This window comes from Pelophylax lessonae (genome assembly GCF_965119305.1).
Source record: "Pelophylax lessonae genome assembly, chromosome: 1".
Classification (NCBI taxonomy): domain Eukaryota; kingdom Metazoa; phylum Chordata; class Amphibia; order Anura; family Ranidae; genus Pelophylax; species Pelophylax lessonae.
In genome coordinates this window covers 66,662,358-66,686,631 of record NC_138768.1, presented here as the reverse complement: position 1 = coordinate 66,686,631, position 24,274 = coordinate 66,662,358, and the positions used below count along the sequence as shown (strand labels likewise).

General features: G+C 45.6%; 1 protein-coding gene across 1 annotated transcript in view; it reads right to left on the bottom strand.

The window, feature by feature from the left end:
- Nucleotides 1–3,523: 3,523 nt before the first annotated feature.
- Nucleotides 3,524–24,274, bottom strand: part of ZNF532 (zinc finger protein 532) — a 135,625-nt gene continuing 114,874 nt past the window's right edge. The window contains exons 7-10 of the mRNA XM_082243887.1: nucleotides 20,844–20,956; nucleotides 14,591–14,744; nucleotides 3,743–4,657; nucleotides 3,524–3,702 (exon numbers count right to left, since the gene is read on the bottom strand). Of these exons, the coding sequence (XP_082100013.1) occupies nucleotides 4,163–4,657; nucleotides 14,591–14,744; nucleotides 20,844–20,956 (762 nt within the window). The 3' untranslated portion in view covers nucleotides 3,524–3,702; nucleotides 3,743–4,162. The remainder of the gene's footprint in view (nucleotides 3,703–3,742; nucleotides 4,658–14,590; nucleotides 14,745–20,843; nucleotides 20,957–24,274) is intronic.

Sequence of the window (24,274 nt, the reverse complement as noted above, 5' to 3'; positions counted from 1 at the left end):
AAGTATGCACCAGTGAATGTGTGGCCAAGGGCCGTTGAAAGAAGACCGCTAAGGCTGGTAGTACTGATAGTACTCAAGGCCAGTTTCTGCTCAACCCCTGTTGAAGAAAGTTCAAGATCCGAGCCCCCGAAAAAGAACGATGAACCCCAAGAGACTCTCACCACGCAATGTACGTCTTCCATGTACAATGGTAGATTCTCCTAGAAGTAGATTTGCATTAGAATCACAGACTCAGCCAAACCTCTATCCCATCAGCATCTGGCATTCCACAGCCAAGCCGTCAAAGCCAGCGACTGTAAAGCAAGATGGAAGATTGGTCCTTGGGACAGCAGATCTTCCCTGAGAGGAAGCTTCCAAGTTACGTCGGCAACCAGCCGCACCAGATTGGCGATACAATCAGTGCATCCACCAGCGCCTTTTCGTGCACGGGTTGCAGAAGTGGAGGAATCTGTCACGGGGTAATGTGGCAGAGCCTGACGTAAGAGGAGTGGCTTACCGGGTAACTGGCGTGGCACAGGTTCACCAGAGGCGCGGAGTCTAAGTGTTAGCCGGTTTTCACCAGGGGCCCCAGATGGTGGGGATGGATTTGGCTGCTTGCTAACACCAGGTCGCGGTCCCCCGGATTCCCTGGTGGAGCCAGGATCAGGTGCAGGACCAATAGCCGGTAGCGGATAAACAGATCACGATCAGGCAGGAGAATAGTCAGGACAAGCCAAGGTCAAAGGCGGGCAGCAGGTAATCAGAATCCAAAGACAAGCCGGGTCAGGTAAAGAGGAACAGCAGACTACAAACAGGCACAGGAAACAGGAGAGCTGAAGATAACACAGCAACTTCCTGTAGTGACAGCTGTGTTTAAATAGGCCAATTTGGTAGCCTCGAGCTATACTGAGGTAGCCTCTAATTATTCCAAGGTAACCTCTGACTATTCCAAGGTAGCCTCTGACTTTTCCAAAGTAGCCTCAAACTACTGCAAGGTAGCCTCGAACTACTGCAAGGTAGCCTTGAGCTATTGTAAGGTAGCCTCTAGCTATTTAAGGTGCCTCTTCGTACGCGCAAGCGGATAGGCATTCGCCGGTTGGCAGCGCCAGTGCGCCTGCGCAGGGTATTGATTCCCTGACAGAATCATACTCATCTGAGAACTCAGGGCGCATGGTCGCAGACCCAGCAGAGTGTCCCACATCTGTGGTGGATGAATCAGATACAGGATCTGAGGAAACCGATGAGGCAGGGGGTGCTTTTTTCTAGCCCTTCCCCCAAAAACCACCTCCACCCGGGCGGATGGGGGGGGGGGGGATATGGCTCACAGGGACCACCAGACCGATGAGGGGGGTGCCTAATAGGAAGGAGGGGAACCCAGGGGTCTGACCATCCCATGGAGGGTCTTACGTCCACCCCAAAATCTTCCAGGAGGAGAGGGGGGACAGTCACTTACCATACCAGGAACCAGGTGGGCACCGCTCCAGACAGAACCTCCTCTCCATCGAAATGCGGGGGCTGCCGGCCAGGAGGAACGCTGTGACTCGGGCCGAGACCAGGTTGTATGCAAACTCGTGAGGCGTTTGACTCGAAGGCCAGCCCCTGTCCTGTTGATTGTAGAGCTTACAGGAAAAAAAACAGGAGGAAAAAAAATCTATCTAAAAAGAAAAAAATGCTGGGACCAGAGATCTCAGCAAGGAACTAGGTCCTTACTCCTGACTAGGCAGAAAAAAACTGAGTATCTATAGCAGAGAGAGGAAGTATACCCCCTGGGACTGCCCATAGGTGTAGCCAGACTTTTTCTTAGTGTCCTACTCCTGTTGGGGGCAATATAACCAATGGTTAAAAAGATCAGGAGCTGTGTCTGTTAATGAACAAAAGAGAAACATCTCTAAAGGTTTGTGTTCTTGGTCCATGTATAATCAGATTTAGTCTGTACTAACCTATAAAGGGGAGCTGGGTAGAAGGTAACAACTGGGTGGCAATATAGGTCATATGTCAAAAGATACGACATATATTCTGAAGTAGGAAAAAGTGGGAGTGACTGTTTCCTATAAGCATTCTACCCTAAATAAGTTCTGTACGTGAGGTGCAACGGTGCTTTGTGAAAATACTGAAAAACGTTGTCACTGGACGTTTTACATTTCTGAGAACAATCAACAAACCGGTGAATGTGCAAAAACATATATAAAGGAAAAGAGCAATGCACAGGGCTTCATGCCACTGCAACCAATCAGAATGCATAATTCAGACCTGATAGGTTGCTGAGGGTAATACACATCACCTCTGCTCTTAGGATTGCATGATTCGGCAACTATGAGGAATCCTGATGTGTTTTTACTCACAAAAAGAATGACAGTTGGGCTTGGTGCAATAGGTTACCCTTTCTTTATGTGCCCCAGTTTTCATAATCTCCCAGGATCTCTTGTCCGGGTTCATACAGCTGGGCTCTCATTCTTATGTCTTTCAGACTGGCAGAACTATGTAAACACATAACACAAAGTACAGCAGACCCATGCCAACCATACAGAAACCAGGTATAACTGCCAGTAGTAACCAATAGTAAACTGATTGGTAGCAAAGGGTTACTGTGTGCCATTACCTTAAGCACTGTGTTATTCTATAAACCCAATACCTATGTAGCACATCTGTACAACTAGGTCAACTACAATATTAAAAAGGTACTTTGTCACACCTGTGTAAGAAGCCTCAGATGCAAGGAGCCATTCTCTAACTACTGGTTTCACTTCAGTGAAGCTGAACCCATTGAAAGTTACATTGCTAGTGCGCAGCCCAGAGGCACAATGTCTTCATGCGAGGCTTCACACATGAGTATTTTGCTTTGGGACAGGTACCATTTAAATCTGATTTTCACCTAGGTCAGATCACATATAAAATAACTTTTTACATCAATACAGTCACAAAGAGTATAAAAAGGAGTCTATATTTACATCTGTTGTGGATTCTACATTGAACACTGATTTCGTAGGGCCAGTGTAGCAGTATCTTGAAGAGGCAGATAAGTGACAATGAAAAGTAAGTATTGCCATGGGGTGATTCCATCGTCTTAGTCCACTAATTATTGGTTGCTTTTTTAAAGGTACTTACAGCCGATCCAAAAAAAGTGGACACATTGGTGAAATAGTGGGGGCCATTGTATAAGATGAACCAATAATCATGGAGGTCGCAGCCCATTATCTGCTAGAAAAGGGAAAATTTTGATTTTTAGTGTATTGTTGAAAATACAAGTCATCCAAATGACAACCCTCTCACGTTGCCAGTATTCCATCTGGTGTTCTCCCAACTGCTTTTTGGTGGTCCATTCCAGCAACTGGTGTTTAACCAATTCTACCCAAAAAAACTATAACTCCCAACAGCACTTCTTTTTTGACAGGGTCATCTCATTATAGGAACTCCTTTATAAACCAGGAAGGGGAATGGAGAGTCCCTGCTGCCTAGACACTTAGCGGTGGTTATGGGGGGGGGGGGGGTCCTATGCCTGATGACAGCCTGGGGCTAGACAACTTCAGGTGACAATTGTCCCAAGCAGTCATCCTTTCGTGTTTGAATCGAAAGCCTCCCGCTCATTCCGGTTTCCTGTCACTGAAAGTTACTAGAAGCTTCCATAAGGACAGAAGTAATGCCACAAGACCTCCTATCGGCTAACTCAGAGGCAGCTGTCTTCTTCCGGCCTTCTGGGCTGGGAGTGACTACAATTTTGTAGCCCTGTGTCCATTTATAGCATGGGAATGTTTCAGGTGGTAACTAGTACCCAGATTCCTAACTCATTAGAGGACACGTCCCACACCTATCTGCTACACATCCTTCCGTAGGAAGAAGGTACCTACTCAAATGTAAACTATGAAACTCACTTGCACGTCTTCTCTGCCCTCATTCTCCCCTCTTAGCTGCCAGAAGGGCATTGCAATGAATACTGCAAGTGATGACTAAAAGGGTTTGGGGAGTAATAATCGGACTACAAATGCAAGGGTAGAATTTGGATCACCCTTAGCATTCAAAAGCCCTGTGCTTTTCCCTGTACAGCAAGAAAAATGTAATTGAAGTACCCCTTGAGTATTGGTTCAATGCATAAAATTGCTGCTTTAGCCTTATATAGAAGACAGAACTTCTTAAAATTACACTTTTGCAGGACAGAAGTGCTGTATTCCTTATTGTAGAGACAATGTCACTTCTCTGAAGAGCCCATCCTTTTAGACTTTATAAAAGCCATCCCATGAGTCCTCATGTGGGTATTTAAGGCAGCTTCAGTTTCGAATGTCTTGGAGCAAACTTTGCACGTTTTGTCAGATGTTATGCCATCTGCTGCCTTATTCCCAGCTGCGGGTTTATTCTCCTGCTGAGCATCCTCTCCAGAACCATTTTGCTTGCCAGAGGTTTGCGGCTCCTTGAGCTTGTGAACAATGAAGAGGTGTCTGGAGAGGGACACATGGGAGGTGTAGCAGAGGCCACATTCCTGGCACTGATAGGAGGAGCCATCAGATTTGTGCTGGGGGATGTGCTCATGAAACTGAAGAAGATTTTCCGTCGTGAAGCCACACACAGCACACTTGTGGACCTTGAAGACGTTGATCTTCAGTTTCTTCAGGGGCTGAGTAATGGCTCCGCGGGGAGCCTGGAATTCCGTAACTGGTTCTTCTAGCTTACGCTTTTGTGCAGGCACCTTAAAAAAAAAAATATTTAATATAACACCATAAGATACAATAGGCTGAACATAACCCTGACACAAATCTGGTCAATGCAATGTTCAGTAAAGAATGTAAAAAATGTACAAAGATGTGGTAGATCCAGATTTGTAGGCAGGTACATTTTAGATGCAAATCATTCTTGTAAAAGATGCACTGGGCTCTGCTTCCTTATTGAAATGAGGCTGCCCCAACTATTTTTGTACAAATAGGGAGGCTGCAGATGCAGAAGTAGCACAATGAGTGTTCACCAAGTTTGAGATTTTTTGATAAGGAAAAAACCTTGTCAGGTTCCGAGAAACCTGACCTCTAGCAGTCCATGCCTTCTACCTACCCTCTATCCCAGCACTGCAGCCTCCATCAGTGCTTGGTTTCACTCTCTGACCTCACTACTGTATCTTTAATGATGTATGGGTTGGAGGAAGGAGCCACAATGCAAGGTGGGCGGCATAGGACCCCAACTTTCCTGGAGTGTCAGTTGCTGAAGACACTGATGGAGGCTACAATGCTGGAACAAAGAGGGGGCGGGTGACAAGTAGGGATGATCGAACTTTTCAAAAGTTTGGTTCGACCAGAACACCCGAACTTCCCGAAAGTTCGGCCCGGATTTCAGAACCCCATTGAAATCGATGGGACCCGAACTCCGGTAATCAAAAAACACAATTTTGAAGCCCTAAAACCCAATAAATGCCCCTAAAAAAGTGCCTAGGGTTCTGGGTCATGCCCCAGGGACTATTAATCACACAAGAAAAAGTTCTTAAAAATTGTCATTTTTGATAGAGAGCCCAATTATTGAAAAAATTATTATTAAAAAAAAAAAAAAAAAAAAGATTTCTTTGGATTTAGTGTCTGGGGGGGTCTAAAAGTGTACCTGTGAAGTTTCAGCTCTGTAGTATGGCCAGAACCAGAAAAAAAAAAGTTTGTTTGTATTAGAATTAAGATAGAACAGGGATATGGCTCCGCTATTTTCACACCTTGCCGGTTTTGTAGCAAGTGTTTTTTTGGGCATTTTTTGGGGGTTATTGGAGGCAGGCAAAACATCTGAACTTCTGTATAGGGGTATATACACACACACACTTATATGTATTTATACACACATATAGGTGTGATAGCAGAGAAGCCATATGGGTGTTAATTATTTCATTAGCGCAAGCATAGTGTTCTGCTGCTTTCACACCTATATGTGTGTATGTGTATAAATACATATATATGTGTGTGTATATATACCCCTATACAGAAGTTCAGATGTTTTGCCTGCCTCCAAAGACCCACAAAAAATGCCCAAAAAAACACCTGTGCCAAAAAAAACGCCCAAGTGTGTTATTGCAGGCGTTTTTTTGGGGCATTTTTTGTGGGTCTTTGGAGGCAGGCAAAACATCTGAACTTCCGTCACATCCCTGCTCTACAAAAAATTCTAAGAAAAATTATCTTTTTCTTCTGGCGGTCACCCTGACATGGATGAGTTTGGTCACCCTGCCATAGCAGTCAGAGTCAGTTCACCCTAAACTACACTACGGTCACCCTGACACTTAACACTTTCCCTACAGAAACTAGATTATTGAATCTAACTATAGTGGTATATAGTACCCTAACTACACTAGATATCCCTTTCCTCACACTAATAATTGCTAAATGACACTTTTGCAGCAGGAGTAACAGAAATGCTTCCACTCTCTTCCACAGCCCCTGTATTACAGTGCTAGAGATTTGGCGGGGCTATGTTATATACTGGGGGGCGTATTCACTACCGATTGGCCTCTGGACCCCCTAGTCACTCCAATCACATTCCTAGCAGACTCCTGCCCCCTCAATTGGCTTTTCCTGATGTTTTTGGTCCAATCACCGGCTTTTAAAGCCCAGTTCCTGTCCCATTGCATTTTGGGCGGTTCTGGTGCCGAATTCCGAACTTTTACCGCAAAAAAATTGGAATTCGGCCGAATTTCGAACAGCCAGAGTTCGGGTCGAATCGATGGTCGACCCTAACCGTTCCATCATCCCTAATCACTAACAAAAAAAAAAAAAAAGGGGGGGGGAGGTGTATAGAATGTTTTTTTTTTTTATATCAATACACAAATGTTTTGCCTTTAATTTCTAGTCAATTTAAGTAACAAATTCTCAGGATCCTAGTTGTATACTCAATTGCATGCTCTACCTCAGTCTTATAGCTGCACTCATTCTGTGATATTATATCAATACTCAATCATTTGATGGGTGTCTATAGGAAAAAATAAATCCTTAGTGAAGCTGTGTGTCCTTGGTCACCTGTCCTCCTTTAGCTTGCTGATTAGACAGTAAAGGAGCAACACAATTCACACACATGCACAAGAAAGAATTCATCCCTGTGCTCTCATGTAAGTACATTCACTGAAACCACTGTGCAAAACAATAGAGCCCACTGGTTCCTAGTGCTGGCTCTTCTTCAACTAGTCCTGCTGTGCAAAGTATTACAGGAGGCTAGGAGAAGATATTTAGGTATATACATGTATGTTACTGCACATCAAAATACACAATTTTTAATGAAACATCACAGCACTTTTTAGGAGTTCTCCCCCCACTCTTGGTGCTCTCCTAGGAAGGTTGTCTCCCCCAAGTTAGGTGGAAGGGAGGATTTTTGGGTTTTGGGGATACTCTACAGCTGAATATATGGGATCCAACATAGGTATAGCACATTATATATATATATATATATATACACATACACATACATACATACATACATACAGATACACACACACACTGTATATACTGTACATATATATTATTATACAGGATTTATATAGCGCCAACAGTTTGTGCAGCGCTTTACAACATAAGGGAAGACAAAACAGTTACTAAAGAAAGTGCTGGATTGTATTGCCTACTTTACAGGGAAACAAAATCCAGCACATCCCCACTGACAGAACATAGCTCTGTCTTGTTTACCCCCCTCCTCTTTCCCCACCATGTGTTTAAATTAGTGATCGACCAACGATATCGTTATTGGCCGATATTTTCGTACATTAAAAAAAATGTATTTATTTATTTTTTAAAGGTACTCTTGTGGAGGGATCTGGGACTCCAAACCCCTCCTCTGCACTTAAAAGCATTCAAAATGCCAAGTTTGGCTGTTTTTAATGCGGTCATTTTTTTGAATTTGGCGCAGAGTACCCAGAAGTGATGTCATGACATCACTTCCAGATTTTTTCATTGAGAACCGATCAGAGCCGAATGCGGCTTTGATCGGGTCTTCTCTTTGGCGGCTGTGCAGGCTGGTTGCCCGGGTCTCCTGGTGGGATGGTAGACCGCGGAAGGCGGCAGGAGAGGGGGGGGGGGGGGGGACATGTCCCCTCCCGCTCCTTGTAATGACAGCTGAGCGGCTTCTCAGTCGCTTTGGTTGTCATTACAATACAGCCGACCGACGGCTATGTACGCCGGTACCGGTGATGCCTCTAGCTGCAGGTGAAGATGGAAGTGCCTACAGTGGTGACAGCGTACTGCTGGAGGGCTTCCTTTTTAAGCCAGTCCTTCATAATGTGCTACTATGGCTTTACCTCGCAGGGGAAAACTTTTTTTTTTTTTTTTCACAGTTTACTACCGCTTTAAGTACTACTGCTTGATTTTAGGTTTAATACTTTAAGAGGATTCATATTTTCCTGAAGAAACACGTGGAAAGCCTGTGAAATGCGTCAAAAAACAATACTCACCCAAGGGTTGGTATCTGCACCTATATAAAGGAGGAATAAATCCTCATTGCACTAAGAATGCATTTGATTACAATTGAGTAAACATTTATCTACAGGTACCCCTTACCTTTTTGGCAAAGATGAACTAACCCTTGAAGTCTGGTATATTTGTACCATGTATTCTCATATGGCTGAAGAGACTTGTAATCAAATTGAACTGAAGCAGACTATGAAGAAATAGGATGTATGGTGTGATTACTACAAACACAGATTGTTTTGGGGTTTGGATAAGTCTGTTTGAGTTGACGGCACCCAAACGCATTGGACCTTTTAGCATTAGTACAGTTTCAGTGTTGACCCACATCAAAATGCTTTCATCCGTCTGCTGGAATGGCTGCTGAAATTTAATTGGTTGCTATGGGTTATGCGCTCTTTACAACCCTGCTGCCATTTGTATGGTTTATTAAAAAAAAAGGTCTGAAAGGGTATTAAAACAAACTTGATCTGTAGAAGATAATGGGCCATTCTCGGTCTGGTCTGCCGGTTGCTATGGTGATGTTTTTCCAGCAAAGGGAAGACTGCAAGATGGTATGAAATCCCAGGAGGTGGGAGCACTGTCTATTCTCAAATATAGACGTGGAAACAAAGTTCATACACCCTACCAACACCTAATGAGGGCACGCAATCAGACTGTACAATCTATTAAAGTGGACCTGAACTCTAAAAGCACAGAGATTTACTATCTTATATGGATCATCTGGTGATGGTAAAAGGAATTGAAAACCTTCCTAGCTGCACATTGTGTTTTTCACCTGCATATGATGTGCATTGATAAAACAATTTCATGGTGTCAGTTGTTGTCTTGTACGCACAGCCTATAGTAGAGAAAATCTTCACATTCCTGTGTCAGCAATTTTGATTTGTGTTCAAACATGAGGCATGCTACATGGCACTGCACAGGTTATTGTACAGTGAGGGGGAAAAAGTATTGGACCCCCTGTTGATTTTGTACATTTGCCCACTGACTAAGAAATGATCAGTCTATAATTCTAATGGTAGGTTTATTTTAACAGTGAGAGACAGAAGAACAAAAATATCCAAGAAAAACGCATTTCAAAAAAGTTATATGTAGCACCATCCTGGTTAGGTAGGTGCTAGGTAAAAGCATATATTGCTTCTTCTGCTTATCAGGGGAGCCTGATCTATTAGGTTGGCGGTCACATGTTTCCAGGTGTGATTCACTGGGTCTGAGGGAGTGTCCCCACTGTATCCAATGAGGGAGCTTGTTGGACAGTGGAGGAAACCCAGCCAGTGACACATCAGGTTTTATGACAGGCCCAGTGGGAGGGCATTCCTGCAATGCATCCTGGGATTGATCATAAATACTGAGGGGACATGTGGCAGGGCGTCTTTGGCGGGATGCAGAGTCCCAGGAGAAGGTAGATGGCTGGTCTCTCCTCCTGCAGTGTGAGAGGAAGGTGGTCTTAGGCGGTTGGCCTAGTGAACCAGGTGTGGAGCTGAGCTGCAGAAGATCCAGAGTAGCTGACGGTGGAGCTGCTGGCAGAGTCTCCTGGGAAAAACAGTGTCCGTGAGTACCAGGAGATTTGCCTAAGGGTCTACCCAGGAAGGGGGACCACTCTAGTGAAGTCAGGGGGATCAAGGAGCTAGCTCACACAGAGTGCTACAGTATAGGGGGTGCCGTGTAGAGAACCCTGAAGTATAGGAACAAAGGGGGTGCCAGGAAGGGTCCTGAAGCGTGTTCTGCAGTACAGTATAGCGTATCTAAGACAGTTCATTAACTACTACTTCACTACTAGTGACAGGGTGAAGCAGCAGCCTTGCTGCACTCAGCAGTATTCAGTCGTCTCAGCAGATTATACATAGTTATACAAGTTGGAATATCCCACTCATTCCCTTCTCCTATCCAAGTTCTCAATAAAAACACAAAAACCAAAGATCCTAGACTGTTTCCTGACTGAGCCAAAACACTTTGAAAATGCTAAACTTTCATGCTGTTGCTCAGGGTAACCCAGGGGAACATGTAACCAGCAGCTCCCAAGGGAGTAGTGCTACATATAAACTGATTGACATTTTAATAAGTGAAATAAGTATTTGATCCCCTATCAATCAGCAAAATTTCCGGCTCCCAGGTGTCTTCTATACAGGTAATGAGCTGAGATTAGGAGCACTCTCAAAAGGGAGTGCTCCTAATCTCTGCTTGCTACCTGTATAAAAGACACCTGTCCACAGAAGCAATCAATAAATCAATCAGATTCCAATCTCTCCACTATGGCCAAGACCAAAGAGCTGTCCAAGGATGTCAGGGACAAGACTGTAGACCTACACAATGCTGGAATGGACTACAAGACCATCGCCAAGCAGCTTGGTAAGAGGGAGACAACAGTTGGTGAGAATATTCGCAACTGGAAGTAACACAAAATATCTGTCAATCTCCATGCATCTGGGGCTCCATACAAGATCTTACCTCTCTAGTTTCAATGATCATGAGAACGGTGAGGAATCAGCCCAGAACTACACAGGAGAATCTTGTCAATCTCAAGGCAGCGGAGACCATAGTCACCCATGAAAACAATTGGTAACACACGACACTGTAAAGGACTGAAATCCTGCAGCCCCCGCAATGCCCCCCTGCTCAAGAAAGCACATGTACAGGCCCATCTAAAGTTTGCTAATAAACATCTGAATGATTCAGAGGAGAACTGGGTAAAAGTGTTGTGGGCAGATGAAACCAGATCAAGCTCTTTGGCATCAACTCAAATCACCATGTTTGAAGGAGGAGGAATGCTGCCTATGACCTCAAGAACACCATCCCCACTGTCAAACATGGAGGTGGAAACATTATGTTTTTGGGGGCGTTTTTCTGCTAAGGGTACAGGACAACTTCACCGCATCAAAGGGATGATGGACGGGGCCATTTACCGTCAAATCTTGAGTGAGAACCTCCTTCCATCAGCTGGGGCATTGAAAATGGGTAGTGGATGGGTATTCCAGCATGACAATAACCCAAAACACATGGCCAAGGCAACAAAGGAGTGGCTCAAAAAGAAGCACATTAAAGTGGAACTTTACCAATAACAACTTGCTTCTTGCTGGAGGTGGCCATTTTGCTGAAGCCTAGAGCCCTCAAACAGCAGTTAATCAAAGTGGAACTAAACCCATTGATTTAACAGATTCAAAAAACAGTTACATTACTGGAATGCCGGGATTGCCAACTGTCACATTTTCTTGTGTCCTCAACCAAACTGTCAAACCATAAAATGGCTGGTGTCATACCTTATCACATGTGCAGCAGCATGGCAGTTGCAGTTGAACCACTTCCTGCCCGCCATATAGCAGAATGACGGCCGCAAAGTGGTTAAGTTATCCTGACTGGGCGTCATATGACGTCCAGCAGGATAAGCCACTCGCACGCACCCGCAAGGGCGAGCAGAGCGGTGCACGGCGATCCCGGTAAAGAGCCTATGACGTAGGCTCTTTATCATGTGATCAGCTGTGACCAATATTTTTGTTGTTATTCTGTCTCTCACTGTTAAAATAAACCTACCATTAAAATTATAGACTGATCATTCCTTTGTCAGTGGCCAAATGTACAAAATCAGCAGGGTATCAAATACTTTTTTCTCTCACTGTATGACCTCCGTCTGTAGTCTAAGAACTGACACTTCCTGTGAAGAAACTACAAATCCCACAACCTCTTGATCTCTCAGACTAGTGCTCTGCAGGTGAGAGGTACACAGTAATTAGATCTAACACAGACACAAAACTGGCAGGGCAGTTAACAGAGTTCACAATGTATTTTTATATCATTAGGATGCCTACATTTTGTGGCAACACAAAAGAAATGGCAATCGTGCACTGGGCGCTGCTTGGCCCGGAACAAGGAGTTGTCCTGTCATTTAGAGAATAGGGACTTCCTGTGAGGTAACTATATATCCCACAATCCCTTGGTCTCTCAGATTAGTGCTCTGCAGGTGGGAGCTATACTGTAATTAGATCGGACACAGACACAAAGAGGCAGGGCAATTAACAGGGTTCACTATGCATTTTTCTATCATAAGAATGTCTGCACTTTGTGGCAAAAAAAAAAAATAGCAATCATGCACTGGACGCTGCGTGACCCGGAACAAGGAGTTGTCCTGTCCATTTAGCAAATCGGGACAGCAGCAGCAATACATTGTCATAGGGGAATCAATTAACCACAACACTAAAAACTCTAGCCACAAAATGTGAGCCCGATATTACAAGAGAAGGCAAAATAACTAGGGATCGACCGATTATCGGCAATGCCAATATATTGGGGGCCGATTTGCACTTCCCCGATATATCGGAATCGGCCCCTGAGGTTACCGATATTTTGGGAAAGTGCTTGTACCGGGGTGATGCCTGCAGCTAGAGGCATCACCCCGGTACCGGCATCCATAGCCAATGGTCGGCTGTCTTGTAATGACAACCGATGTGGCTGAGAAGCCGCTCGGCTGTTATTACAAGGAGCGGGAGGGAACGTCGTCCCCCTCCCATGGCTCGCCCGGGTCTTCCATACCACGGGAGACCCGGGCAACAATCCTGCATGGCCGCCGAAGACCCGATCAAATCCGCATTCGGCTCTGTTTGGCTCACCATGTAAAAACCCGGAAGTGATGTCATGACATCATTTCCGGGTACTCGGCGCTAAATTTAAAAAAATGACAGCATTCAAAACAGCCAAACTTGGCGTTTTGAATGCCTTTTAAGTGCAAAGGAGGGGTTTGGGGTCTTTTAGACCCCCAGATCCCTCCACAAGAGTACCTGTCAAGAAGACATTTTTTTTTTTTTAATTTACAAAAATATCGGCCGATATTCAACGGCCAAAATATCGGTATCAGCTTTATAAAAACTATATCGGTCGATTACTAAAAACAACATAGAGAATATGACTACTCTGATATCTAGTTAAAAAAAAACACACACACACACACACCACAACATTTGAAAGGGTAAATTTTGTGTTGAATTCCTACTGGAAAATATCAGTGCAATTCTTATTCAATTCCAATAAATCTGCTGTACATCTAAAGCAGGGGTGTCAAACTCATCAGCATTATGGTTTCCCTCAAAGGGCTGGTTGTATTTGTAAGGCTAAATATCCAGAGCACCCCCCCCCTTACATCAGATGTCAAAAGCCCCCCCACCATCAGAAATTGAGTCCCCCACCCTCCCTTATATCACAACGTACCCCCGTTACCTTGTGCTGCTTACAGGAAAAAGCTGGGTGCAGAGCTGGGAAGCAAAAAGTGTAGGTTCTTGAGGAGGACCAGAGGAAGTCAGCTGCCGGAGTCTGCTGAATGCTGAGACCAGGGTAGACGGCGAGAAGAACTTCTTTTGTCTCTATGTGCAGCAGATCTGTAGGAGGAGTTCTGTCCTTCTCTCAGCTGCTGACTCCTGGGATGGGGGCAAGGGCAAAGACGAGTCTCTTGGCAGCTTCACAGAGAAGCGCAGGATCTTGTGGAGAACTTTTGTCCTCCTCTCTGCTGCCGACTGCTGAGACAAGTGGTGGTTGGAGAAGAGGGGGGTGCCTCAGCTCAGGAGAGATGCGGTGGTCACATGAAATGGCCTGGCAGGCTGGATTCGGCCCCCGGGCCTTGTGTTTGACACCTGTAATCTAAAGGACTACTGCCTCCGATTGCTAATCTCAGAAGGTTTTGGTGAGGTCACTACTACATGCTCACTATTCACCTTCCTGGGGAGCAAGCTGTACCCAAAAGACCTGCAGCTGAAGGATCTCCCTGCTTCTACTTCATTCGTCTGTGACCCTCCAATGCTTCTACTTCTCCTTGATCATTTCTCACCACTCATCAGAACACCAGGGTCAGTTCTAACATAGTGGACCACAGCTCTGCTCCTCTACCAAGATGGACATCTCCACACAGCAACACACAGTGTAGAACATGGCATGGTAAGTCAGTAAAGAGGAAAAGAACAGCTGCAGGGAGATCCCAGGCAAAATTGGTGACTAGTCCCCAAAAATCACTTGTATTCCTACTCAATATGTGCCGAAAGAGGTAAAAAGCGTCCGTCTGCCCAGGGCATAGGACCATTAGAAATCCCAATGTCTAAAGAAAGAATTACACCTATTTTTAACTCCTTCCTGCCCAGCTTCTTGGGAAAAAAATAAATAAAAATTAAACCTAAAAAATGATTAGAATTTTGACCCCAAATCATTATATTTACGCTTTAAGAATTAAAATTTACCTTAGGACAGTCTTTCTCCTCCAAGGTCTCTTCAGTCTTCACTTCCCTGCGGTCTTTCACTTTCACTTCAGGTTCTTTAATGCCGTGCATGAGTTGAATGTGTTTCTCTAACATTATGCGCTTGGTGAAAGCTCGTTTGGTGTCGGTACAATGCCTAGACAACAAAACATCACAATTACACTTCAAACAATAAGTGGCTGCCATGCAAACTCATGCCTACCCAAGAGTTGTTCAGCCCCAAACAATGATGAGATAGAGAGAGAAATGCCTATTCTCTGCCTTGGGGGAAGAGTAGGCACCTAAGGAGGTCTCTGCCTTTGGAAAGAGCAGGCACCTAAGGAGGTCTCTGCCTTTGGAAAGAGTAGGCACCTAAGGAGGTCTCTACCTTTGGAAAGAGTAGGCACCTAAGGAGGTCTCTGCCTTTGGAAAGAGTAGGCACCTAAGGAGGTCTCTGCCTTTGGAAAGAGTAGGCACCTAAGGAGGTCTCTGCCTTGGGGAAGACTAAGCACCTAAGGAGGTCTCTGCCTTTGGGATGACTAAGCACCTAAGGAGGTCTCTGCCTTGGGGAAGAGTAGGCACCTAAGGAGGTCTCTGCCTTGGGGAAGACTAAGCACCTAAGGAGGTCTCTGCCTTGGGGAAGACTAAGCACCTAAGGAGGTCTCTGCCTTGCGGAAGACTAAGCACCTAATAAGGGCTCCAAGCTAAAGTGGTATGTGCTTAAAGCTTATGCTAACTGTATAGCTCCTAGAAGTATGGAGAACTCAGGTGCTCTGATAAGATATTATGACCACTTCCTGTAGTTGCTGGCTCTGGCTCACCCCCTCCAGCTCACAATTATTTGCCCATCTCAATATATCACAGCTACCTCACTTACTAATATTATGAAGCAGGAGGAGCTGAGCAACCTTGCAAGTTGGTCAATATTTTGATGGCAAAGTTCTTCCGTTTTCTGGGTTCACTGGGCTAAGAAGGAAATTTGTGCAACAATTGAGTAATTTAAGTGGTTGTAAACCTCAGACATGAAAAATTAACAAAGCATAACCTTTTATAGTGTGTACTTGTCTCAATCCAAAACGAAAAGTGTAATATAGCTGTTATCTCCTTGCTCTGCTATCTGCATGAGCCACTTCTCTGAATCAACACCAGACATTCCTGGGAGATGGACCACCCCCACCCACCTCTCCAGCACACAGAAGGTGATTAACAGCCACAGTTACCTTTGGAAAGAGTAGGCACCTAAGGAGGTCTCTGCCTTTGGAAAGAGTAGGCACCTAAGGAGGTCTCTGCCTTGGGGAAGACTAAGCACCTATGGAGGTCTCTGCCTTTGGGATGACTAAGCACCTAAGGAGGTCTCTGCCTTGGGGAAGAGTAGGCACCTAAGGAGGTCTCTGCCTTGGGGAAGACTAAGCACCTAAGGAGGTCTCTGCCTTGGGGAAGAGTAGGCACCTAAGGAGGTCTCTGCCTTGGGGAAGACTAAGCACCTAAGGAGGTCTCTGCCTTGGGGAAGACTAAGCACCTAAGGAGGTCTCTGCCTTGCGGAAGACTAAGCACCTAATAAGGGCTCCAAGCTAAAGTGGTATGTGCTTAAAGCTTATGCTAACTGTATAGCTCCTAGAAGTATGGAGAACTCAGGTGCTCTGATAAGATATTATGACCACTTCCTGTAGTTGCTGGCTCTGGCTCACCCCCTCCAGCTCACAATTATTTGCCCATCTCAATATATCACAGCTACCTCACTTAATATTATGAAGCAGGAGGAGCTGAGCAACCTTGCAAGTTGGTCAATATTTTGATGGCAAAGTTCTTCCGTTTTCTGGGTTCACTGGGCTAAGAAGTAAATTTGTGCAACAATTGAGTAATTTAAGTGGTTGTAAACCTCAGACATGAAAAATTAACAAAGCATAACCTTTTATAGTGTGTACTTGTCTCAATCCAAAACGAAAAGTGTAATATAGCTGTTATCACCTTGCTCTGCTATCTGCATGAGCCACTTCTCTGAATCAACACCAGACATTCCTGGGAGATGGACCACCCCCACCCACCTCTCCAGCACACAGAAGGTGATTAACAGCCTCAGCTGTATAGGTTTCCCTATGACAGTGTGTAAAGCTGGTGTGGGTTGTTCATTCCTTCCACTCAATTTTCAGGATATAGAGAGCTCTGTGCTCCATGGTGCGCATTGTGTGACATCAGATCCCCACCTCCTGCCTTCTGGAGCTGAGAAAACATCTTTTATCTGTGTGTTTTAGGAGGCTGTACAGGAGAGTGGGCTGCAGATAAACAGGTACTACTTCTGTAGAAGGATTGGTATCATCCCAAATTGCTTGTCACTTCACTCAGAATACATAAGGGTTTTACAACCACTTTACAAGAGAAGCTTCAGTCTGTGTGAGAAAAATTAAAGTCAGCAGCTACAAATATTGGACAAGAATCCAGCACTGTCCTCACCCTGGCCAGTTCATTGCTGGTCTTTGGATCCCTGGCACAGGTTTGTTAACTTCGTGAAGCCGGCTGGGATTCTCTGCGACTTCATAGCCAGCTTCCTATTGTGCATTTGTGAGCCATACAGCCTTCTGGGACCTATGACGAGTCCCTGAGTGTTGCAGGCAGGGGTGGGGTGAGCTGGTGGACGTCCGATGGAATTACTGCGGCGATAAGATCGGAATTGGGTACGAGTATCAGTCAAATCCAGCTACCCACTCCCACCCCACCCCCCCCCCAAAAAAGCTGGCAAAATTATAAAGGGGGGGGGAGGGGCAGAGCATAAAGCGTAACTTCCCCCTTTGCCAACCGCCCACTGTGTATATACTGCGGCAGTGTGGCTCTTTTGCGCAAATCGACGTACCTGTATGTGCTAAGCAGGAACACAGATCTCTGTGTTAATCCAGTGAGTCCATCCCCCACACCGTTAGCAAGCACCCCCTAGGGACACATTTAACCCTTTGATTGCCCCTGGTGTTAACCCCTTCCCTGCCAGTGTCATTAGTGCAGTGACAGTGCATTTTTTTAGCACTGATCACTGCAATAATGTCACCCCAGGTGCTCTGATAAGATATTAAGGACCACTTTCTGTAGTTGCTGGCTCAGCCCCTCCAGCTCCCAATTATTTGCCCATCGCAGTCCCCAAAAAGTGTCAGATGTTCCAGTTTGTCCGCCACAATGTCACAGTCCCACTAAACATCACTGAGCACTGCCGTTACTAGTAACAAATAAAAAATGGTAAAATAAATGTTTGCGTCGTTTGTAGACGCTATAACTTTTGCGCAAACCAATCTATATACCTTTATTGGAATTTATTTTACCAAAAATATGTAGCAGAATGCATATTGGCCTAAATTGATGGAAAAAAAATAGATTTTTTACATTTTTTTTATTGGCTGTGTTTTATAGCAGAAAGTAAAAAATATATATATATATATTTTTTTTTTTCAAAATTGTTGCACTTTTATTTTTTATAGCGCAAAAAATAAAAACCGGTGAGGTGATCAAATACCACTAAAAGAAAGCTCTATATGTCGGGAAAAAAAGGACATACCTTATATTTAGGTACAGCGTTGCACGACCGCGCAATTGTCAGTTAAAGTAGCGCAGTGCAGTACCGCAAAAAATGGCCTGGTCATTAAGGGGGTAAAAACCTTCTGGTCAAGAAGTGGTTAAGCTAGCCAACAAAACCTCTTTAAACCTGAAAACATACTGGTTACCTGGAGAGAAATCCATACGTCAAGATGATCAGTAGATCAAAAGATAGGCAGCTGACTTTATATGTAAATCTCAGCATTTCCTGTAAACGTCAGGCTTGGTTCTGCTACCTCCAGAGCTTCTTGATTGGTCAGTAATGTCACTCATATTAAAATACCAATATAAAGGCTTAAGAAGCAAGTGTGGGCAAACCCAAACATGGTCTTACTGAAGGAGTTAAGAGATGCACATGAATTCAGCCACCTATAGCAGCTTTCACTAAGAGCCGGTTCACATAGGCGCGACCTGACTTGCCGGGGCGACCTGTGAAGTCGTGGTGCGCAGCTCGCACCGCGACCTCGGAGCGGCATGCACGGACTTCATATCATTGAAGTCAATGCAGGTCGCCCCAAAGTAGTACAGGACCCTTTTTCTAAGTCGGAGCGACTTGTGTCGCTCCTATTAGAACGGGTCCTGTGCTAATCTATGGCAGACGACCCACGGCGACTTGTCAGGTGACCAGGTCGCCTGACAAGTCGTCCCAGTGTGAACCGGCTCTAAAGGTAACCTATATGAACATATAGTATTGCAGTTCTATTTAGTCTGAATATCCAGGTTCGTGACAGATCAACTTTACCCACTTGCTGACTGCCCCACAAATATATATATACACATATATATATATATATATATATACACATACATACATACATACATACACACACACATATATATATTGTGGGGCGGCGGCTCCTACAGGCGAAATCACGTACTTGTATGTGATCGGCGGCTCTTCCAGGTTTGTGGCGCGCATGCGCGCCCCCGCCAGCTCCTGCTGTGATTGGACTCTGCAAGAGCTAATCAGCGCCATCTGCCGGGACCCGCTCTTTCCTGAGCGAGGCAGAACAGCAGTCTGCTTATGTAAGCAAGGCAGATCACGGTTCTGTGACAAGGGAAGACAGAGATTGGCGTTTCTGGTAAGCAGGAACATAGATCTTCGTCTTCCCACAGTTCAAGCACCTCCCACACAGTTAAAAAGCACTCCCTGGGGACACATTTAACCTTTTGATTGCTCCTGATGTTAACCTCTTTCCTGCCAGTGTCATTAGTACAGTGACAGCACTGATCACTGTATTGGTGTCACAGGTCCCAAAAAGTGTCACTTAGCGTCCGATTTATTTACCACAGTTGCTGATCACCGCCTTTACTAGTAAAAAAAAATATTTTTTTTATATAATTATATATACACACACATACATACATAGATATACACACACAGTATATACGCATCCCGTAGTTTGTAGACTCTATAAAACTTTTGCTCACACCATTCAATATACACTTATTGGGATTTTTTTTTTGTTTTTAGCAGAACACAAATTGGCCTATACTGATAAAGAAATTAGATTTTTACATTGGTTTTTTACATTGTTTTTATTGGGTGTGTTTTAAAGCAGAAAGTAAAAAATCTTTTTTTTTTTTTTTCAAAAAAATTTCTGTATTTTTTTGGTTTATAGCACATAAAAAACAAAAACAAAAAAACACACTACAGAGGTGATCAAACACCACCAAAAGAAAGCTCTATATGTGGGGGTGGGGTGGGGGGAGGAGGACATCAATTTTATTCGGTTACAGCATTGCACAAATGTGCAATTGCCAGTTAAGGTAAAGCAGTGCCACATCACAGAAAATGGCCTGGTCATGAAGGGGGGGGGGGGGACCGTGCCAGTGCATATTTCACTGTATTGGTGTCACTGGTCCCCAAAAAGTGTCACTTAGCGTCCGATTTATCCGCCACAGTTGCTGATCGCCACCATTACTAGTAGAAAGAAATATATATATTTTTATATATAATATATACATACATACACACACACACACACACACAGTATATACACATCCCGTAGTTCGTAGACTCTATAAAACCTTTGCTCACACCATACGCTTATTGGGATTTTTTTTTTTTTACCAAAAACATGTAGCAGAATACATATTGGCCTATACTGATGAAGAAATTCGATTTTTACATTGTTTTTATTGGGTGTGTTTTGAAGCAGAAAGTAAAAAATCGTAAAAATTGTATTTTTTTGGTTTATAGCACAAAAAAAAAAAAAAAAGAAACACTACAGAGGTGATCAAATACCACCAAAAGAAAGCTCTATTTGTGCGGGGAAAAAAAGGACATCAATTTTATTCGGTTACAGCGTTGCACAAATGTGCAATTGCCAGTTAAGGTAAAGCAGTGCCGCATTGCAGAAAATGGCCTGGTCATGAGGGGGGGGGGGGGTTAAACCTTCAAGAGCTGAAGTTAGTTTACGTGTTTAATTTTTCACCCAGATTCACTTTAAATCTTCCTCATACTGAGATGTGGGTGAAAAAAGAGACAGCAAAAGTTACTATAGGAAAATAAAAATACAGCCAGGATGCAGCCGAAATGTCAACATGATATTGGTGGATTTTTTCTTGTGCAGATAGGAGAGATCATATGTACATGTAATATCCTGGGAAGGATTAGGACTTCTCCATCAGGCAGATTGAATACTGAGTCATTCAGTAGCCAAAGAGAAATACTCACGGGCAGGTGTAGACCTTCCGAATGCCTTGGTGTTTGATGCGGTTGTGCCGACATAAACTGTGTGATGAACTGAAGGACTTGTCGCACTGCCGGCATGGATGCTTCTTCATGTGCTGTAAAGAGAAATGCAGAATTGATTGGCACTGCCATGCAAATACATATTTTATGTGGGTCTATTTTCTTGTAGAATGTAGACATACATGGAGGAAAAGCTAAGAAACTCACCCATAACTGGATTTGGCCATTGCAACAATTGTGTATTTACATAGCACCTTACAGTGTTAGTAAACCCAGGAGCCTGCAGTCACTATATCTGGTCTCCCACAGTACACAGAACATGTAAATATAGTTATTTTAGTAAATATAAACTGGTAAATACCTTTTCTAATCAGCAGTATATAGCGGTCATGTTACTTCTATCAGTGTCTAGTTAAAGCTTGTAGGAGGAGTTTTCATTCTCCTCTGACCAGTGGCGTAGCGTGGGGGGTGCAGGGGGGGCCGGCCGCATCTGGGGGGGGGGGCGCATCCGCTCCGCAGTGTCATGTCAGATGTCACTGAGTCACTCACTCTGTCATAGGCTGGCCCCCGCCGCCCGCTGAGTCTGCTCTCAACTCTGCCCCTGGCTCACTCTCACTGGCTCACTCTCACTGCTTCGACTTGGCAGCTTGGCTCGCCCGCTCGGCTCCCGAATTCGATCCAGCCGGCGTCGCCCACTGTGGAGTGGTGGTGGGGGGAGACAGGCCAGGCGTGCGGTGCGGAGATGGACTGTCTGGGGGAGGGACTAACTCGTGCAGCGGCCGCCCAGCGCAGCGCGGGAGACGGGGAGAGAAAAACTACACCAGGCCAGCAGGAGGAGGACGCCAGGACAGGAGTCACAACAGGACAGGAGTCAGCAATTTCAGCAAAGAAGGCAGGTGAGAGGCCAGAGAGCCTGGTGACCGTGGTGCTGCAGCAGGAGGAAAACCCAGCCTGGGGTCGGTCGGGACAGGTGAAAAAAAGGTAGGAGTAGTGTACTGGCTGTACTAGTCACTGTCTGACTGAGAAGACTATGTAAAGGGGATCTATTTTAAGGGGAACCTGGCCTGCTGTAAGGGGGGATCTATATGGGGGAACTCACCCTGGCCTGCTGTAAGGGGGGATCTATATGGGGGACCTGATCCCCCATATAGATCCCCCTTACAGTAGGCCAGGGTGAGGTGAGGTCCCCCATATAGATCCCCCCTTACAACAGGCTAGGGTGAGGTTAGGTCTGGGGTCCCCCATATAGATCCCCCCCTTACAGCAGGCCAGGGTCCGGACCTCACCTCACCTCACCCTGGCCTGCTGTAAGGGGGGATCTATATGGGGGACCTCACCCTGGCCTGCTGTAAGGGGGATCTATATGGGGGACCTCACCCTGGCCTGCTGTAAGGGGATCTATATGGGGGACCTCACCCTGGCCTGCTGTAAGGGGGATCTATATGGGGGACCAGGTCCCCCATATAGATCCCCCTTACAGCAGGCCAGGGTGAGGTGAGGTCCCCATATAGATCCCCCCTTACAGCAGGCCAGGGTGAGGTCCCCCATATACATCTCCCCCTTACAGCAGGCCAGGGTGAGGTGAGGTCCAGGGTCCCCCATATAGATCCCCCTCACCCTGGCCTACTGTAAGGGGGGCGATCTATATGGGGGACGGGACCTCACCTCACCCTGTCCTGCTGTAAGAGGGATCTATATGGGGGACCTCACCTCACCCTGGCCTGCTGTAAGGGGGGATCTATATGGGGGACCTCACCCTGACCTGCTGTAAAGGAGGATCTATGGGGGAACTGCCCTGGCCTGCTCTAAAGGGGGATCTATGGGGACCCTGCTCTAAAGGGGATCTATGCCATAGATCCCCCTTTAGAGCAGGATCCACATAGATCCCCTTTAGAGCAGGCCAGGGTCCCCATAGATCCCCCTTTAGAGCAGGGTCCCCATAGATTCCGCACTTAAGAGAAATGTCCCCATAGATTATATGGGGACCATTCTCTAAAGGGGGATCTATGGGGACCCTGCTCTAAAAGATGATCTATGGAGACCCTTCTCTAAAGGAGGTTCTATTGGGGACCCTGCTCTATGTGCTTAGGGGGTAAGGGTTTCTTTAACTAATCTAGTGGAAGAGACTCAAGTGCTAAAATACCGCGGGTTAGGGGGCGCAAATTACTTGCCTTGCCCCGGGTGCTGACAACCCACGCTACGCCACTGCCTCTGACTGTCCTATGAGACTGTAGAACCCCTGACCCTCTGTCTGGACAGTGTTGATTGGTTCTGTGCTGATCACATGCACCTTCAAAAAGAAAAAAAAAAAAACGCTCTAGCAATACACACCATATGCAGAGTGCCTCCCAACCTCTCTCTTATCAGGAGATGGATTGGGAACTGTAGAAGAAGGGGAGGATCAGAGAAGACCGGATCAAACAGCCTTTTTACACAATGCACAGGATTAACCCCTTAGTGTTCACAGAGAGTATAACATGCATGCTTTACTCAGGAGCGTATCAGAAAATCAGTGGGCTCATGTGCAAGCTCAAAAGTGGACCCTAGGAATCGAGGGGAAGTAAAATTGCAGAACCGTGTCGACTTACCACCCTGCAGAATGGATTTGTGCTGCTGGTATCCCTCCCGGCAGAATCTCCTATGGTGGACAATGAGGTCCCAGCCTCCCTTCCACTCCCATCTCAGCACTTGTCAGCAGCAGCTCTGCCTCCTTCGCTGTAAGATTTCTGCCGGCAGCGCTGGAGCACACTGAGCAAGAGCGCCAGAAAGAGCTGAGAGGGAGGGAGGATAATCCATGCCAGCGGGGGTCTGTACAAATGTGACAGGCTCAGCTTTATCTCATCCATGGGTGCCCTGTGGGTCAGAGCACAGTGGGCCCCCCACCCCTTAGGGCCCGTGTGCATTGCACACATTGCACCCATGGATGTTACACCACTGGCTTTACTGCATATACAGACTGATGTTACTGTTTTGGGTTTAGTAACACTTTAAGGTTGATGCAAACACCAAACTAGAGAAAATGCATTACTTTATGGTCTGAGACATAGGCTACCAATAAGCCATACTAGAAAACCCAGCAAGGGCCTAGGAGCCTGCTTGCAGGGCAACACTTTATTCAAACAGGCAACATACAAACACAACTTTATTCAAATAGACAACATACAAACAGGACAGAAGTCCAAAATTTCATTAACCACTTGCCGACTGCCTAACGATTTACGTCGGCAGTCAGCCCCTCACAGGCAAAGCGACATAGGACTACGTCGCTAGCCTGTGAGGCTCTAGGTAGCGAGCGCGCACCGCCGGAGGCGCACTCCTGCTCCAGCACCCTCACGGACCCCCCTGACCGTGTGTGCCCGGTGGACCCGATGTCCGCCGGGCACTCGCGATTGTCCGTTACAGCGGGAGAAAGG